This window comes from Anastrepha obliqua, chromosome 1 (genome assembly GCF_027943255.1).
Source record: "Anastrepha obliqua isolate idAnaObli1 chromosome 1, idAnaObli1_1.0, whole genome shotgun sequence".
Classification (NCBI taxonomy): Eukaryota; Metazoa; Arthropoda; class Insecta; order Diptera; family Tephritidae; genus Anastrepha; species Anastrepha obliqua.
In genome coordinates this window covers 37,221,869-37,240,487 of record NC_072892.1, presented here as the reverse complement: position 1 = coordinate 37,240,487, position 18,619 = coordinate 37,221,869, and the positions used below count along the sequence as shown (strand labels likewise).

The window sequence follows — 18,619 nt, the reverse complement described above, 5'->3', positions numbered from 1 at the left end:
TATGTACATACATACATGTAAATGTGTGCGGGAGCTTGTACTAAAATCAAATGCTCACAAACACATATAAGAACTTGTACACTATGCTTATTAGTAGCTTTTGAAATCAGAAAAGAAATCATCCATTGTCACGTAGGAAAAAAAGCTGATAAGCAACTTGACACACCCACACCTCCACACGCATTATTCCGATAGCGCAGCGACTGACATATTCATAGAAAATTCCTTCAGATTCAGCATTCAAAGTGCAAAAGGCAAAAGTGCATTGATATACGAAATTAAAAAAGACGACGGCTGCTAAAGCCACTTCCTGCAGAGCAAAACTCAGCTACAACGGAAATCTTCAATTACTTAAAACAATTACATGGGATAAGAGAGCTTAACAAAATTCAGAAACGAAAATGATGAAAAAGAAGTGTTAGTTGAACTGATAGAAAGGCCATCTTTGTAGGGATAAAAACTGCAAGAAAAAGTTAGAACCGACATTTATAAAGAGAAAAAACTGAAAGCTCATAGATGGTTGTAATGAGAATTAACCAGAACAGCGTAAAGTTTATTGAGTGTAAATTAAGAGAGCTTTGAAATGTTTGTTCCATTAACATTGTCTTATATTTTTTACAAAATATCTTTGTATCGGCAAAGTCATCCTAGATATTTAACGGCATTACTATCAGGGTCATTTCTGATTACATTACAGTAACATAATTGATGTCAAAAACGTAACCGTTTTCGCGATATTCGAGCTCAAAGATTCAGGGCCATATGGTGAATGCATCAAAATTTCCCAGCCAAGCTCTCCCAGTTTTTGCCAAAGTCATCAAAGATGTGTGTGGCCTAGCGTTGTCCTGATGAAAGACGACGCCCTTTCTGCTGATTAGTTCTGGCCGTTCTTCTCGATTGCTTGCTTCAATCTCATCAGTTGTTCACAGTAAAGTGTAGAATCAATCGTGCGAGCAGGCTAGAGCAGCTCATAGTGGATGATTCCTTTCCAATCCCACCAAGCACACAGCATAACCTTTCGAGGCGTCAATCCTGCCTTTGCGACCATTTGTTGAACTTCACCACCCTTGCACCATGATCTTTTTCGCACATTATTGTCGTATTTTATCCACTTTTCCAAACATCGAGCTTCTTTTTGTAACCAACCTTTTTTAAATGGTTCAAAACCGTTTGATAATGAATGTTTAGTGCCTTGGCGATGCCATGGCAGCTTATGTGACGGTCCTGGTCAATATTTTCCATAATTTCATCGACTTTTTCAACTATAGGTCGACCGGAGCGAGGTGCATCTTTCACATCGAAATTTCCAGAACGGAAGCGAGCGAACCATTGTTGTGCTACACGAACTGATACAGCATCGTCTTCGTAAACTTCACAAATTTCATTGGTGGCTTGCGTGGCATTCTTCCCTTTTTTATACAAAAATTTCAAAATATAGCGAATTTCTTCATTATTTTCACTCATTTTTGAACAGCTATAACTTTTTTTCAACTTCTTCGAATTTAATTTTTTTTGGTTAAATGAAGCTTAAAATGTCGCCTTTCTAACACCAAATGATATGACACAATGTGATTGGTAGCACTGGAGATAGATGACTCCAACGACATCTATTGACAAAATACGAAAAGACTTTTTCGACTACCCAATATATACATATATACACTTGTACTCACATAAATAAATCACTTATACAATTTTTGCAATAATTTTAATGCTAAATTTGTTTCGTTAATTTTTTATAAAAATCTAATTCATATATTATATATTATATATCATAAAAGTACATTTTGAGCTCCTTTCCCTATTTGCGGCGTTCGTCTTGATGTTGTTCCACAAATGGAGGGACCTACAGTTTTAAGCCGATTCCGAACGGCAAATGGTTTTTTATGAAGAGCACCAAACCATTCGGCTACGACGGTCGTCCGAGTTAGTTTGCTAAGTGTTAGTTCGCGGTTAAGAGAATACATATTTATATTATTTTTATAAGAGTGAAGTGAGGGCTCCATAATTTAACTTCAGTCGATGGTTCCAAATATGCCTTTATTATTTCCATAAAAAGTGTCTCCAACTGTCCTAACCTTCTGATGGGACTCTGTTCGGATTTTTCTGCTAGCCAATATTTAAGGCCTGTGACTTCATATACAGAAATAAACGAAAGTGGAACACGTTTTTGAATATCATTCACCTGGGTGTAACCTAAAGAGGGCTACTTTGCAAACAGTTCAATGAACCCATAACTTTAGTCAAATTAGCTCTGCTTAGCAACCATATAACCGGTTGAGTAGAAGTTTAGTTGAGAAGGCGTACCCTGACAATGTATTCAGTTTAAGAGCCTATGGCGGTCTTCATCATTTATTCACCAGTTAGTGCGGATGCCTTAAATAAACAAGATCTAAATGAAACTATTACCCTGAAACGGATTGCGGGCTGGATTTGGCACGTACACCGTGGTCGCTCCATTTGTGGAAAACATCAAAACGCACACAACAAATAGGAGGAGGAGCTCGGCCGAGAACTCAACAAAGGATGCACGCACCAATTGTATGCCATATACTCATATAAATGTGACTAAATATTACGCAAAGCACCTCTTAGCCTTCATTTGGGAGTCTGAAGATGCTTACGGTATTGGAGATTAGGGATGTAATTCGAGATACAAACGTGTTTCTAGGTCACAGTAGTTCTCTGTAAAACCCAAATACTTTATTGCTCTTGTTAATCTCTTATATGCGATCAAATATTTTAATAAATGTCAAATATATTCTATATTCTCATTTGTAGACTTGAAATTAAAAACAGTCACCAATGCATTTTGCGGGCCCTTTGTGAGACCGGACAAAAATCCAAAGAACGTGAACCAGGCACTTTTGTAGGTGAAATAATGCGAGCTGTTTTTACAATACCAGAAGCATTGGATCAGGACCTGCTTTATAATCGCATACATTACAAGGACCAACGCTACGATCGGGCAAATGCTTTTGAAGGTAGCTGCGACAAAGAGTACGCGTTATGTCGGCAATCGCTTTGGGAAACGCAGTTTGTCAAATAAGAATAACTACACGGATGCAGAGATATGAAGTACTAATGACAAGAATGGCTACTGTTTAATCGTAAACTATCTAAATAAAATATATGAAACACTTTCCAATTTTTGTCGCACTTTTTTTGCTTTTACTAAATTGTTTTTGTTTTTTCATTTTATTATATTTGCTTAATATCACCAGTTGTTAGCCCTGTTTCTGTCCCATTAGCCAAGCGAGTATGTTAAAGGGGCACGCTGTTCTTAGCTGCGCATCACACGTCTTATAGTTCTGTTTCACAATTCGGCTGAATTCGTCCTCCAGGCCAATTTTAGTTGGAAAGCTTTGTTGAAAAAAATGAATTTATTTTATATTTTCAATAAAGTTTCTTATTTTATTTTATTTAAATTTACTATGTTATGTATTTAATAATTATTTTTTTAAATTTATTTTCCCTAAATTAATGTTATTTTATTTTGTTTTATTTAATTTGTTATATTAGATAGTTAATTGTTCCCATTTTCCTATTTCTCTTAATTTAATTTTATTTTATTTCAATTTGCATTTTTTTTTTTTTTACTTTTTTATTATTCTACACTTATTATTTTATTTATTCTTCCGTTATTTCTGTTTTTTTTTTTTTGTTTTTTGTATATTATTTTATTTGAGTTTAATCCATCTCGGCTATTGCCGGAGATTACACATCCCGGATCAAATTTTCAAGGGATTGTACTCTGGTGGAGCGTAGTGAAAGGTTTACTTAAATATTTAAAAATCTGCAAACCATTGCGCATGTATCTAGTATATTTATTATATATACATGTCTTCTGTTGGCAGTCATACCTCTTTAAGTTTTGTATTAGATGCTTCGGTACTAATCCAGTGGAAGATTATTGGAGTTATGTTCACTTCCCTCTCTTTATACATCCGGTTTAATTCTATAGCCAAAGCTGCCTACTTTGGTATATTAGTGGAGTATGTGCCTTGGATGTTGCTATTAAGAGGCACCACTATACGAGGTGTGTTCAAAAAGTATCGGGAATTTTGAATTTTCGCAAGTTACGTATATTTGAATCTCGATTTTTTTGTGGCGATATGTTGGTACTCATGTCTCTCACTCATGCCGACGAGTTCGGCCATTTTGAATGTTCAGTTAATTGTTGACAGCTACTTTGCTTGCAGGTGTTTCGGCTCGTCGTCGATTTTTACCTATTCAAAAAGACGGATTAAAGAACCTGTATGAAATTTTGTGTGAAAAACGAAATTAAGTGCGCGGATGCATTCCGAATGTTGACCGTATCATACGGAGTTATTTTGGACCAAAGCAACCTTTATCGGTGGTACAAAATGTTCACAGAAAGCCGAGAAGATGTGAACGACGAAACGCGTGCCAGATGAAAAAATTGATGAAGTGCAGAAAATGGTATATGCCAATCGTCGAATGACCGTTAGAGAAGATGCTGAGGACCTAGATATATCGATTGGCTCGTGTGACTCGATTTTTTTCAATGATTTGAAAGCTGCTGCACGAACCAAGACCGAAAAAAGCGGGCCAAGTTCGGTCGAATATAAAAGTTTTGCTTACGGTTTTCTCCGATTGCAGAGGCGTTGTGAATCATGAGTTCTTGCCACAGAGTAAAACAGTCAATAGGGAATATTACCTGCAAGTTATGCGCAATTTGCGCGCGAAGCAATCCGCCAGAAACGCCCGGATTTGTGGAAGAACAAAAATTGGCCCTTGCATCACCATAACGCCCCTGCTCACACATCGTTGCTTGTAAGCGACTTTTTGGCCAAAAACAACACACTAATGATGCCACAACCACCGTATTCCCCAGATCTGGCCCCTTGTGACTTTTTCTTGTTCCCGAAACTGAAGACGCCCATGAAAGGACGACGGTACGCTACGGTTGTCAAGATAAAGACGGCATCGAAGGAGGAGCTGAACAAGAAACAAAAAAATGATTTTTGAAGTGCTTCGAAGATTGGAAAAAACGTTGGCACAAGTGCATAATATCTCGTGAGGATTACTTTGCAAGGGACACAATAGATATTAATGAATAAATAAAGAATTTTTGAAAAAACACAAAATTCGCGATATTTTTTGAACACACCTCGTATATTCTTCTTTATTTCTTCTGCTGTTATGCCGCAGAAGTGCATTGATGCTACGTTGTCTGAGTTGTTTTTTTTTTTTCATTGGCTAACCAATTCGCATCGGCATTGCTTGTGCCCATATTTTCTCCCAAAACTGTTCTATATCTTGTTGTTGTGGATACGATGTCTGAGATTCTCCATTGCTTTTTTGTTGCAGACTTCTATAAAAGCTCTTTTGTTTTTTGTGAAAAAGCTGGTTTCCCCTCCGTCTATGATTGCTTTTGAGGTATCTTCTTAATCGTTTTGAGTAAGCGGCGAGTTGCTGCACTTTCCTATCAATTGTCTCGGATAGTTGGTCAAGTCTAAGGCTTAAGCGACGTGATGATTCTAGATATATGCCTGCACAACCTTTTAGATCTATGAGGGAATAGATTCTCTGACTGGCAATTCGTGTTTGGAGTCTTCTTTATCACTTGGGAACTACTGGTGCTTTTTGCGTTGTCGTATTTTGAAATGTTTGTAGCTTTGGGTGCTTCCCCAGTGATCGTACAGTAGTGAGAGCAGAAACATAAAAGAGAGTGCTAACATATTCCAAGTTGGTACTATTGGCGACATATGTTGGCAGAATTTTCGAGTTAAGTGCTTTTAGAACTTCGTTTAACTTTTCCGATTCGCCTAATCGGGGTATCCTTGGTCTTAGCAAAGGATCCATAGCTTCATAATTCGCCAGATAATTATTGAAAATGTCTTTTACTTCCCGTTCCTCATAAGTTTCTGGACTATCGCTTTCAGTACTTTCAGAAATCAAGTTAATTTCTGGTCGTACGTTGGTAAATTCTGCTAATTTTTCAGGCTGTGGGTTGCTCTGGTGTTATTTCTTCTTCGCTACTTTCCACTCCTTGCAACTCGTTGCGTATTACACTTTTAATTTCCTCATGCTTTTCTTTTCTTGCATATTCGTGTTGGAAGATTGCTTTTTTGTAGCAAGGCTATTTTCTGTAAGCTTCCCATTCAGATGTCTGTAACTTCTCAGGAACAGGTCTAGTATTCTCTCACCATAGGCCGTCATGTGCACCGGTTCTTCACAATTTATAGAGATGTAGTAGCAGCGCAGGACATATTAATATAATATAATAATTTCCGTTGTCCATTGAATACGCTATCTAACAGGGCCTGCCCTTGTGATATTAACTTGAGAAACACTTGTCGCAGTGTTGGGGTTTACGTGTTGTACCACTGACGAATCCGCTATCTGATGTCGATGTGCAGAGCCCTAGCTAGCAGCCGTGGCTTCTGCCGACACGTGAGCGAATATCTTCACTCGGCTGTAATCATTAGATTTCTTTGTAATGCGGGAAACGCTGAAACTTCGGAGCTGTGGAGTCGTTACTTCCAGCACCCCTCTGTGAAAGATATCCATGCGGGGTCGTGACTAGGGGCCGCGGGGTTGTCATACCCGTCAACTCTCTATGAAAGATGCCCTTGCGGGCATATTATTTTAATTTATTTTATACAATTTAATTTTATTTTGTTTTAATTTATATTATTTTTATTTATTTTATTTTCTATATTTTTTTTAACTCTAGCTTTTTTATTTCATTGAATTTTATTCTAATTTTTATTATTTTTGCATTTTTTATTTGACTTATTTATTGCATCCCAAAAAAGGAGTAATTTACATTAATTGGCGACAGCTTAGCTGCAACCCAATAATTTATAAAAGGTACAAAATATTATAACTAAAACATATAAATATTATATTATATAAAATAGTAAACAATTTTACAAGCAATAAAACGTTTAACGTAGAAAATTTCGGACATATGACAGGAATTGAGTAAAACTTATTTAATTTAATTTTTTTTTTTTTTTTTATTTCTTTTACTTTCCATTTTTTAAATTGTCTTGCATATTACTTCTTGTTTACCTTATTTCATTTCCTCTTAACTTATTTTATTTTATATTGTTTTTATATTATTTAATTTTTTTTATATTATCTTATTTTATTTAATTTTTTTGTTATTTTACTTTATATTAATTTTATTTCACTCTATTTGGCCTTATCTCATTTTAATATTTTTATTTATTTATTAATCTTTTCCTAAACTGAATTAAAATTTTAACTTACGTAAACAACTTTCTCAGTATGTCCTGTACCATTGAATAACCAGGTGGAAGCAGGAAACGTTTGCAGTCACAGATGACGCGCAGAACACACGACTTCAGGTCAATACCGAGACTGTAAAGAGAACGATGTTAACTTTTGATATAGACAAATCAAACTATATATTTTTTGTTAAATGAAAATAAGGACATGTGTTCATATTTATTTCCTTACTACTACAAAAACATAGGCTTCCAAATAAAATACTTAAGGTATGAACTCTGAGCTGAGGACATTTTCGAAATAAAAAACTCTTACTTTAGTCTCTCAACAATCATAAAAGTATATGATATTAAGGAGGCAAAAACTAATCAATGAAAAGTCAGAATATACTAGAATACATAATTTTTTTGTTTTTGTGGATGGGGACGTTTAAAATGCCTAATGCAGCATCAAAGCTGCCGTCGCAGCAGTGGTATGTCCGGAGACTAAAAAATGGCCCGCTTGGAACCGCTTTCACATTACCCTGTAACCAGAGCACATAATTAAAGCTAATATAGTAATTTGCCCTAATCAATGTAGTTCGAAAACATAGAACTCGCCTATACTCGCATACGTAACTGCCACGGAAAAAGCGCGGTCCTGTGAAATTCTTATGATGTTGTAAGTCGAATATTGGTTGCAGAAGCAGTTCGAAAAATCATATTCTTATAGCTAGGACCACATGAAGAAATTCCGGTTTCATAGATGTAGTTCAACCAACATGCCAGTAACAGTGCTAATATATGGTAGTTCACATTCCACTTTTCGCCAGACCCAAAGTGCCCTCTTGAGGTCTTATTCGAGCGAAAATATTCGAATTGAAGTAAAATAAAACCCATCCTCATCTAGAGCGACATGATTGAAAACGGTTATGAGATAACTTTTTTTTCTAATCCGTCTTCTATTCTATTGTCTGAATAATATATTCGTTTAAAACAATAACAGTATATAACCTCCTACTAAGATATATAAACTCTCAAGCTAAGAGATACTAGACTGACTAGGAAAAATTTGAGGGTAGTATTTTAAGGCAATCTAATGTAACAAGTCAGAATTGAAGAGGGAAATAGATTATACATACATGCCTTAACGTATTTATCCTACTTATAAAGACCCTTTCTACCGAAACGGATACTATAACTTTTATCATAAATGATGGTGCCAAGCAAATAATAAATAGATGAATCTAGCCATGTCGGTTCTTTCTCAGTCTTATATCTATGGTAACTCCAAAGACACTACTACGTTTTACAATATTCAATGAGAATATTTGAGCATAATCGAGCCACTTCATTTTCTACTGAAACACAATTTTCAAATCCCGTTCATTTATGGATTTTTTCTTTTCTGTAACACTGGCCAAAATGTTGATATGCTGAATCGCAGGCGACAGAAACGAATATTAGCTGACCTGATACTAAAAAATAATTATTTATTAAAAAAAAAATCTTAAATTGAATATTCTCAAACTGCTCCGAAATATCCGAACAATGACCTTGAAATTGAAATTTGAAATTTAAAAAGGTCAAGCCAAAGAGCAGCAGGAGATTTGGTGACTCCTAAAACACTCAGGTTAAAAATCCCATCGTATTTAAAGCTATGGAAAGAGGGTAGATAGTCAAGGAGGGAAGGAGAAAAATATCAGAGAGAGGTAGGAAAGAATAGAGACAGAGATAGAGATCGTTGAATTTGAATTTGAATTTGAAAAGCTCAAGCCAAGGAGCACCAGGAGATTTGGTGGCTCCTAAAACACTCAGGTTAAAAATCCCATTGTATTTAAAGCTATGGAAAGAGGGTAGATAGTCAAAGAGGGTAGGAGAAAAGTATCAGAGAAAGAGATAGGAAAGAATAGAGACAGAGACAGAGATAGTTAGTCCTGTGAGAATTTTCCAGATTCTTTGGCAAATCTGTAAATATACTCCAGTTTTAGAGAACGAATATTACTCATTCTCATGACATCGGAACCCAATCCTCGTAGCCTTGCTCTAGCAAAGGCAGGACACTCACAGGGAAAGTGTTCAGTGCTATCCGCCTCCTCCAAGCGCGACAGGCACATTGGGTCCTCAATGATTCCAATGGTGGTCATATGTTGACCCCATGGGTTGTATCTTGTAACGATACCGACCATCAACCGAACGTCTTTCCTTTCAAGTTTTAGTAGAAAGTTTGACAGTTTTCTGTTCGGACTTGTCACAAAATACTTTGCTGTTCTACAGCGTTCTAGACCGGACCATCGCTCTTTATGTAGATTTCCTACATAATCGCTAATCCAATTCATGATTCCTGCAGCACTGATTGAGATTATTGGCTGTGGTCCTTGTGGGGGAACCGCTGATCCACGGTTGGCCAATTCATCGGCAATTTCGTTTCCTTGAACCCCGAAGTGTTCTGGAACCCATATAATTACAAGCTTGTTTTGTCTTGCGACAAAATTAAGCTTCTTCTTACATTCTTGAACAATCTTTGAGGTTTGCTTCACGTTTTCCAGGGCATAGGGCAGCCTGACTGTCACTGAAAATTCCAATATGTTTTCCGCTCCATCTCCTCTAGATTATCCATTCGACTACTTACAGGATGGCAAAAACTTTCATTTGAACTTAATTTCGATCGTCTTAGTGTAAACTACCATTGCATCCACTCTTTCTTGTTCTTCTTTTTTGAAAATTTGATTATTTTTCATTCACAATCGATATTAAATGCCATTTTTCGGTAGTATTGAATAGAAAATTTCCCGAATCCGCTTAAATTATGGGAATTAAGTCTAGTAGTTAATTCGTATTAGTTTTCGTATAAATTTCTGAGATAATGTTGAATTAAGTCGTTAATCCCGATCAATGCCACCGTCTGTCTAAGCTTTTAGTTAGCAACAGATAATTTGGCTTAGTATTCCAATTTAAGTTTCACTGTAAACAGCCAACTTAGATACAAGAAAACTCACAGCAAATGAGCTATTCAGCATAACAGCGATTCCATACCGGACATTTTTCTCATGAAGATTGCTCGACATATAAGGAAACCCAAAATAGGCTCAGAAAGTGATTGCTGAGAAACTAGATTTGAATGTTACAGTCGTATTTCAAATACTTAAGAATCATCTTGGGTGTATTAAAGGCCTGAAAAATCTAAGGAAACTAGCGGCAATTATGTCGACAAATTAAAAATGCATGAGCTTAGAGCTGTGGAACTAAACTTGATTTTGGCCTTTTCACTGTAGTCTACTAAGATAACTTTTGTTAGACACCTCGTAAGAACGCTTCATAAGCTACTGTCCGACCAAGAATGCCCGACCAAGAACGCCCGATTTAGAATGCAACTAAGCTGAACTGAGAGGTAAGTACTAAAAAAAACGTCTGCTCAGAGTTAATCAGCTCTGCCTATGCATTACATCTCCGTCAATAGACGTTGGTACCGCTATATTCTACAGCAAGCCTTTATGGAGTTTTCTTGGTTGAAACTTAAACAGATTTTTTTAGCTCATTACGCACGAAACTTGTGCGTCATTGAAATCTCTGGGCAAATTAAGTTGAGAGTAATTTCCATTCGGGCGGCCGCCGTAGCCGAATGGGTTGGTGCGTGATTACCATTCGGAATTCACAGAGAGGTCGTTGGTTCGAATCTCGCTGAAAGCAAAATTAATAAAAACATTTTTCTAATAGCGGTCGCCCCTCGGCAGGCAATGGCAAACCTCCGAGTGTATTTCTGCCATGAAAAAGCTCCTCATAAAAATATCTGCCGTTCGGAGTCGGCTTGAAACTGTAGGTCCCTCCATTTGTGGAACAACATCAAGACGCACACCACAAATAGGAGGAGGAGCTCGGCCAAACACCTAACGGAAGTGTACGCGCCAATTATATATATAATATATATAATTTCCATTTCCTGACTGAGAGAACTTTCTGCGGCACATGCCATAAATTTGAATATTTGCTTTCATTAAATAATAAAAAACACACTTACATGCCACTCAAACCATGCAACTGATGATATAACTGTCTACGATCACGATAGCTATGGTAATGTTTCCACTCGTGATGATCCTCCAGTTCAGGAAAATGTGCATACAGCGGTTCAATTTCCTCCAATTCTTCTAAAATTTCAGCTGAACTCAAATTACTCTCAGTTTCAAGATGTGCAGCAGGTTCCATATTTTCAATGTCTTCTCCTGGTGTATCGCGCTGCCAGCGGGCGTGTTGTGCCCAAGCGTTGTTATCCCATTGCTGCCATTTACTGGCTTTTTGCTGCCACTTCTCTTTCGGTGCCACCCACGGCAATGGCGTAGTAGTCCACTTACTCCATTTAGAGTCTTGCGACAGCCAAGTGGGCTGCTTCTCCGGCCACTGCTTTGCGGGTGTCCATTCATAACGCTGCGCATAGCCAGGCGCGCCATACTTGGACCATTGCTGCCACTTCAGCGGTTGCGTGTAATATTGGGCGGCAGCAGAGGTGGGCGCTGCTGGCTTCGCACCCACCCATTGCAACTGTTGGCCCGATTCATCGATGCGTTGTACTTTTGCCGGTTTAGTAGCGGGTTTGGCTTTATAGCGTATCAATGAACCAGGTATTTGTACGATTAGTGGAGTGGTAGGGCCCTTCGCTTTAGGTTGCGATGTGGTTTTCGGACGTAAGCGCTTAGGTATTAAATCTAGGCGACTTGTGATCATGGGATAATAAACAGCCAATTCGATGTTGAAGCTGAAACCTGTCGGATAGTTGGCAAGTAGTTTTTTGCTCATTTGTAGTGTAAATTTAAAACGTGTCTTGGCTGGTGCAAGTAGAAAACGTTTCTTGCGTGAGAAAATGCGTTCCACTACAGGACGGAGTGTAGTGGTGCCTTTGCCGGCGCTGAGACTATGCGAACACTTTGAGGAACACGATTTGGCCTTAGCTTTCGAAGTCAACACATTTTCGAAATTTGCGCCTGCTAATGTGGATTTCACTGACGAATTTCTGAAGTTCACTTGAATTGTATTTGGATCTTTACCGTCTATTAGCACAAAAATAAGCAATATACACAAGCAATAGAGCGATGGTATCAAATTCATTGCAATTTTTCTCTTATTAGTGAACACAAAATGCAAAACGTACTTTTCGAACGACTTGAAAATGGACACTACTTGCTGTGAAACTTTTGAACTATCGTGCAGTCAGAAAAACTAGAGTGAATTCCATTTTACGTTATTGAGTAACAGCGATCGCATGCTCTGATTAAAAATGAAGAATCTTCCAAATTTATTCTGTCGATCTCAGTTTTTCAAATATATATTTTTTGTATTATTGTGTATATTTTATTACCTCTTTATCACAATAATTCCACTTGCGTTCTCCACTAATTGAGCCATCAACGATCTTTCACATAATTCTTCTTTTATTGACACAAGCCATTTACGGCTCGTTAACATTTCTTTTCCAATCAACCGTTAATCAAGTTGTTAGCAATTATTTATAAACGGCAGTCACTCTGATACTCCAATAACCTAGTTGCTCGAAAATAATTAATTCACTGCATTAACAGTAACTTGGAGTTGGTTCTGCGCTTCAACTATCTCAATTCTCAGTCAGTCTGATTTTGTACTTCTTAACAGGAATATCAGCCGTCGGTATGTGGCTGCGAAGCATTATTGTAATACTCACAGTATTGCTAGTGAGACGGCTGCAGGCTTTGATTTATCCGAGTTCGACCACTTTAAGTGTAAGTAGCACACAATATATCATAAATATCCACCCATTTTGCTTTCTTAATTAATATCGCTCAACTTTTTCCTCAGCTTATCCACTCCGTTTCATATCCTATTGTCGAGTATCTGCCCGAGCGTAGCATACTCATAGATTGGTGCTTTCAAATGGCCTACACTCTACCCAGTAATGTTTCGGCTTTTTATAACATACCAATTTGGCCTGGCTTCCAAAATCCAAAATCACGCAGTGTACGTGAAAGCGAAAACCCTGAAGTACAACAGCATATGCAGTGGTTAGAGAAATATAATCGCGCAACCGGTGAAAACCAGCATCCAATGGATTTGACGGCTGGTGAGCTTTACCGTGGCATTGAAGATTATTTTTCCAGGTATGTGAAAAATCATCTATGCAATGCTTAAACTGGTCAGTTATATGAGTAGAGGTGATGTGATACTTTTGTAGTAAACAGATTAGGGTAGAGACCCGAGTGATTCAAATAAATATAGTAAATATAATATAATTCGCGCTTACATTCCAGAGACAGTTCCTTGAAAACCTCTATCGTGTATTTAATACTAACTCCAATCAGGTAATAAACAGGAACATCTTGTCCAGCATCTTCAGTATTTGACGCAAAGATGACATACGAAGTCTCCTTGCAGATTTTCCTAACTCATGTTGCCTGATTATATCATTAAGGGAACATCCAATGCATTAGCGAATTGCGAGGATTTTCGCCTTTCTTACCCGCTACCCACGTTAGAAGGCTAGATACTGCAGAAAGGGTTATTAACCCTGCGGGTTTGTTTTAACACACCAAATAGTGGCCCAGGTAGCCACTAAGGCTCTTCGACAGAATGTTGGCCTAACATCAATCAACTTTCGGTGGTATTTTGGAACCCTTTTGTTTTTGTTTTGTTACATTAATTTTTACTTGCATCTTCCATTGCGTGAAACTGAAAGGGTATTTTTAGAGGTCTGAGAGATTTGATTTGTTAGATGGCAACACAGCTTTAAATTTACCACGTTTTTCTATTTCAACCTTAATTGAAATGTTTGCGAATTAAATTAATCTACCTTAAAAACCATGGATCAGTTTCACAAACTCAATGAGCATATTTGAGACCACCAAAGCAAGTTATAATCAGCAGAAAAATGTTGACAAACGCTTAATTTCGCGTTTTGGATACTCATTTGATGCCACTCCAATGGAGTATTTTATATCCGGATGTATGACGTCGGTAGTGTATGCGAATAAACCAGAAACAATGAAATAAAGGGTGGTTAAGTTTCAAGGGCCGGTGTTGATTTTGAATAAAATACAATTTTTTGGAAATTATTATCATTTCTCTTTATTATGATAATATTGGTATGGCTCAATTACGTATTGAACAAAATATTGGCCCAATAGTCGCCGCGGTCTCGGCGGCACACCTCCATCCGATGGTCAAAATTTTCGTTGGCGCTGAGGCATAATTGAGGTTCTATGCCGTTAATGTGCCGAATTATCTCATCCTTTAGCGCTTGAATTATTGCTGGCATATCGACGTACACCTTTTTTATCAAATAACCCCAAAGAAAGAAGTCCAACGGTGACAAATCACATGATCTTGGCGGCCAATTGACATCGCCGCGAAGTGAGATTATTCGGCCATCAAATTTTTCGCGCAAAAGAGCCATTGTTTCGTTAGCTGTGTGACAAGTGGCACCGCCCTGTTGAAACCACATATCGTCCACATCCATATCTTCCAAATCGGGCCATAAAAAGTTCGTTACCATCTCACCACAGCGAACACTATTCACAGTAACTGCCTGACCGGCCTCATTTTGGAAAAAATACGGCCCAATGATGCCGCCGGCCCATAAACCGCACCAAACAGTCACTCTTTGTGGCTGCATTGGTTTTTCGGCAATCACTCTTGGATTATCATTCGCCCAAATGTGGCAATTCTGCTTATTGACGAATCCACTGAGGTGAAAATGTGCCTCATCACTGAAGATGATTTCCTTCACGAAGTGCGCGATATGCATTTTGATTTGAACGCCCGTTTTCATAATAAGCCTAAATAACTTTAACGCCTTGCTCGATTATGTATCTTTCCATGGTTCAAATTGAGTTGGTCTGACATTAAAAAGTGTCAAAGGAAGTGGAGAAAAAACTTGACGTTTAGGTGTGGTTCACATCCAATATCGGCCCTTGAAATTTAACCACCCTTTACTTAGCTTGAACCAGGTTAAAGTTACAGCCTATGGCAAATGCTGGCACACATAGACTTGTGATTGTTCTCATTGTGATACAAGGGTTACTATTTTTATTTTTGGCCTAACAATGGAAATATTAGCATTGCTGTTTTTCAAAATATTCTCCATGATTATTAATACTCTTTTGCAAAATCTTATTGATGCTTGTCATACTGGTGTGCAAGGATGTCTCAATCATTTCGCGCACAGGCTCGATATTTTCTGGCACATTAACTGATTTTAGATAACCTTCCCGGAATTCGTCGGTAAGCGAACATGACCGCGGCCAGCTTTTTATGGTGCTTCGAAAATTGTAAAAGATAATCGCATGAAAATTTTCACGGTGGTGGTGTTGCCTACCTCAAGCTTCTCACCAACTCGATGGTTACCAGAGTTGCACACCCATTGCTCCCCTAATACAGAGCTGCGCCAATTTTTGCAGCTTTTTTGTAGAAAGAATGGGTGTTTTCTGCCTTAAGGCGGGCCACCGAACCACCATATCTTATAGCGGTTTGGGCATAAACAATGCATTATTTTGAAGGCATGCCACAGTTTCTTAATTGCTCTTTTACAGTACATAAATGTATGTATTTTGTACCTACTTTAATTTGTTTTTTACGAGTATTCAATAAGTTTCTAATATATTTTCTGATTCATCTATTTTTAGTGTAGTATTTACTAGTACCGATATTCGTAGGAAAGAATCTTATATTAGCTAAAAAAAAAATTTTGAAAATTCGTTGGCTTTATTTCGACGATAAAATTAATATAGTTATGGTGAACTTGTGTTCCTTTTAAAGATCATCTCAGATTACCGCCCTCGTCCCTATTGCTAAAAACATTGGCCAGCTCCTTTTCACGAGTATCCCTTCTACAGGGTGGCTGATGAAAGCCGCTACCAAAAAAAAATTGAATAACTTTTTTTCTTTTTAAGTTATCTGTTCTATTTTTGTTTTAATTTGCAAATTGATCTTTAAAATTTATTAAAATGAATAACTGGGATACGCAAACAAGAATTTGGATAGTCCGCCGCTATCACGCACTGGAGTCCGTAGTTTTGGTACAGAGAGAGTGCAGGCGGATGTTTGGCGGCGATCCCCCGAGCAGATGGACCATAATGAGACTGGTGAATAATTTTGCTGAGCAAGGAACAGTCGCAAGAAGGCCTTATCATCGAAACCCACCAGTTCGGACGGAGGAAACGATCGCTGCTGTAGCTGCAGCTATACAAAGCAATCCAAGGGTTTCAACAAGAACTTATCTGCTCAACTTGGTGTCAGCCGACAGTCTTTGCAAACAATAATGCACAAAGATTTAGACCTGTTTCCCTACAAAATTCAAATGGTTAGCAAACTGAATGCAGCAGATTTGCCGATTCGCTTGGAATTTTGCCAGAAGATCCTGAAAATGGTGGAAGAAGACCAAAACATGTTAAACTGCCTTTTCATGTCTGATGAGGCCCATTTCGATTTAAACGGCAATGTGAACAAACAAAATTGTCGAATATGGAGTACTTCTAACCCACAGATACTCCACGAGACGGAATTGCATCCTCTTCGCGTGACAGTGTGGTGTGCGGTTTCTTCACGCTGTATTGTCGGGCCTTATTTTTTTGAAGAAAATGGTCACACCGTTACGGTTACTGGAGACCGTTATTTGAAAATGCTGAAAAAATTTTTCTATCCAGAACTACGCCGAAAGAGAATTCCTTTCAACTCTGTGTGGTTTCAACAAGATGGGGCAACGTCTCACATAGCCCAGACTGTTATGACAGAGTTGCGACGAAAATTTCCCAATAAACTGATTTCAAGAAACTCCGAATTTCGTTGGCCCCCCAGGTCGCCTGACCTTACTGCACCTGACTTTTTCTTGTGGGGTTTATGTAAACAAGAAGTTTATAAAACAAAGCCAACAAATTTGGATGAACTAAAACAATCCATTCGGGCAACAATTGCGGCTATTCCTGTCGCAACTCTCAAAGCAGCAATGAACAACTTTTTACTAAGATGCCGCACTTGTGTCAACGAGCATGGGGGGCATTTAAATTCAATTATTTTTAAAACTAGTTAAGCTACATTTAATAAAATTTAATGACCTTCAACTTGAAAAAAAAATAAATGAATTCCATACACTAAAAAAAAGTTATTTGAGTTTCTTAATGTAGCAAAATTCTTCAGCCACCCTGTACCAGGCACAAAAAACCTCGACCAACAAAAAACCTATTTACCAATTCTGGTCATTGTTGGTCAATCAGGCGATCTTGCAAGGCATAATATAAGCTCTAACCATCTACATGAAAAAGTGGTGATGTAAATGATCTCTATCGGTAATCAGAATGAGAAGCTGGAAACAAATTTGTTGCTTTTGGTCTAAAGGAAGGTCGTCCAAATATGAACACGGAATCTGTTGCCTACAACACGCATTTATCCATGCTAGAATTTCATCTTCTACTCTAGGTGTAGATATTGACTTTGATCTTCCGAATAAATATCACTGTCATTGAACCGTTATCAAGCCCTCTTTAGTGAATTTTAGCATACGATGTGAAGTTGGCAATCCTATTAGCATAACAATATATGAAATTCATGTCGGAAAATTCTACATTCCATGCAGACCAGCCATAGTAAATCAAAATTTGTCAAATTGTTGAAAATGAAATAATATTTTGGATGGTGAACAATAGACTTGAAGAATACTAAAGCCCATTACTGCTGGTAGGCACATCGATTACTCTCGATGGTTGGTGAGAATCCCTCTGTACAGAGTTGAAACCCCATTCTTTTTTCGAACTCACAAAATATCAAGCAACTGTTATAAGAATATCCAAGCTAAAATCTAAAAAAGCTAAAAACCATTAGTTTGCAGACACATTCTTATTAAGAGTCGTTTGCTTCTTGTGGCCCATACTACTCCTCTTTAAATATTATATTTTATAACCGATTTTTAACTCTTTTTACTTCATTCTATTAATTACCTCATAGCTTTGGTCTACACGAGACCTGTCTTCTACGCAGCGTTTGTGAGTTGGCTCAACATCCCTTCGATGACAAATACCACACTATAATTACCGAGTTACTGACATTTATATTGACGTAAGTCACACATTTTAAAAAACCATAGGTATTAACATAAACACTTATTTTCCTCTACTCTTTAGACCATCTCTGCATCAAGGCTTCGCTAAACACGAGAAAACGTACCAAGAAGCCTACGAAGCAGCTGAACTACATGGTTTTCTGGGGGAAAATTGCACTGCTTTATATGCTGATTGTAAAAGAGATATATTAAGTGTAGTAACCAAACTTATATTAATAAATGATTGAGAAATTAAAAAATAATTATACAATGTCGACTTAAGTATATAAAAGTTGCTGTGAATATCTTCGTCAATATTCTTCTTGAAGGAAAGCTGAACTAATTTCCGCCCATATATAACAAC

The 18,619-nt window shown here is 37.6% G+C and overlaps 3 protein-coding genes across 3 annotated transcripts in view; 2 read left to right on the top strand and 1 right to left on the bottom strand.

The window, feature by feature from the left end:
• Window positions 1-3,076, top strand: part of LOC129247723 (uncharacterized) — a 42,206-nt gene extending 39,130 nt beyond the window's left edge. The window contains exon 4 of the mRNA XM_054887028.1: window positions 2,782-3,076. Within this exon, the coding sequence (XP_054743003.1) occupies window positions 2,782-3,049 (268 nt within the window). The 3' untranslated portion in view covers window positions 3,050-3,076. The remainder of the gene's footprint in view (window positions 1-2,781) is intronic.
• A 65-nt stretch (window positions 3,077-3,141) lies between these two features.
• On the bottom strand, window positions 3,142-12,377 carry LOC129253481 (uncharacterized). The gene is made up of 3 exons (XM_054891876.1): window positions 11,221-12,377; window positions 7,246-7,356; window positions 3,142-3,363 (listed from the first exon to the last, which is right to left on the bottom strand). Exons 1-3 carry the CDS (start codon window positions 12,303-12,305, stop codon window positions 3,228-3,230), a joined length of 1,332 nt encoding a protein of 443 aa, XP_054747851.1. The 5' UTR covers window positions 12,306-12,377; the 3' UTR covers window positions 3,142-3,227.
• Window positions 12,378-12,862: 485 nt separating this feature from the next.
• Window positions 12,863-18,503, top strand: LOC129247649 (uncharacterized). The gene is made up of 4 exons (XM_054886903.1): window positions 12,863-12,952; window positions 13,029-13,327; window positions 18,162-18,272; window positions 18,338-18,503. Exons 1-4 carry the CDS (start codon window positions 12,863-12,865, stop codon window positions 18,501-18,503), a joined length of 666 nt encoding a protein of 221 aa, XP_054742878.1.
• The last annotated feature ends 116 nt before the right edge of the window (window positions 18,504-18,619 follow it).

What these genes read in the sequence shown, in the direction of transcription:
- LOC129253481 (XM_054891876.1), bottom strand. Translation starts at nt 12,305, where the DNA reads ATGAATTTGATACCATCGCTCTATTGCTTGTGTATATTGCTTATTTTT. An exon ending in TTGCATGGTTTGAGTGGCAT is followed by an intron (nt 7,357 to 11,220) that starts GTAAGTGTGTTT and finishes TTCTCTTTACAG; the next exon opens with TCTCGGTATTGACCTGAAGT. An exon ending in ATACTGAGAAAGTTGTTTAC is followed by an intron (nt 3,364 to 7,245) that starts GTAAGTTAAAAT and finishes TTTTCAACAAAG; the next exon opens with CTTTCCAACTAAAATTGGCC.
- LOC129247649 (XM_054886903.1), top strand. Translation starts at nt 12,863, where the DNA reads ATGTGGCTGCGAAGCATTATTGTAATACTCACAGTATTGCTAGTGAGA. An exon ending in CGAGTTCGACCACTTTAAGT is followed by an intron (nt 12,953 to 13,028) that starts GTAAGTAGCACA and finishes CTTTTTCCTCAG; the next exon opens with CTTATCCACTCCGTTTCATA. An exon ending in ATTGAAGATTATTTTTCCAG is followed by an intron (nt 13,328 to 18,161) that starts GTATGTGAAAAA and finishes ATTACCTCATAG; the next exon opens with CTTTGGTCTACACGAGACCT.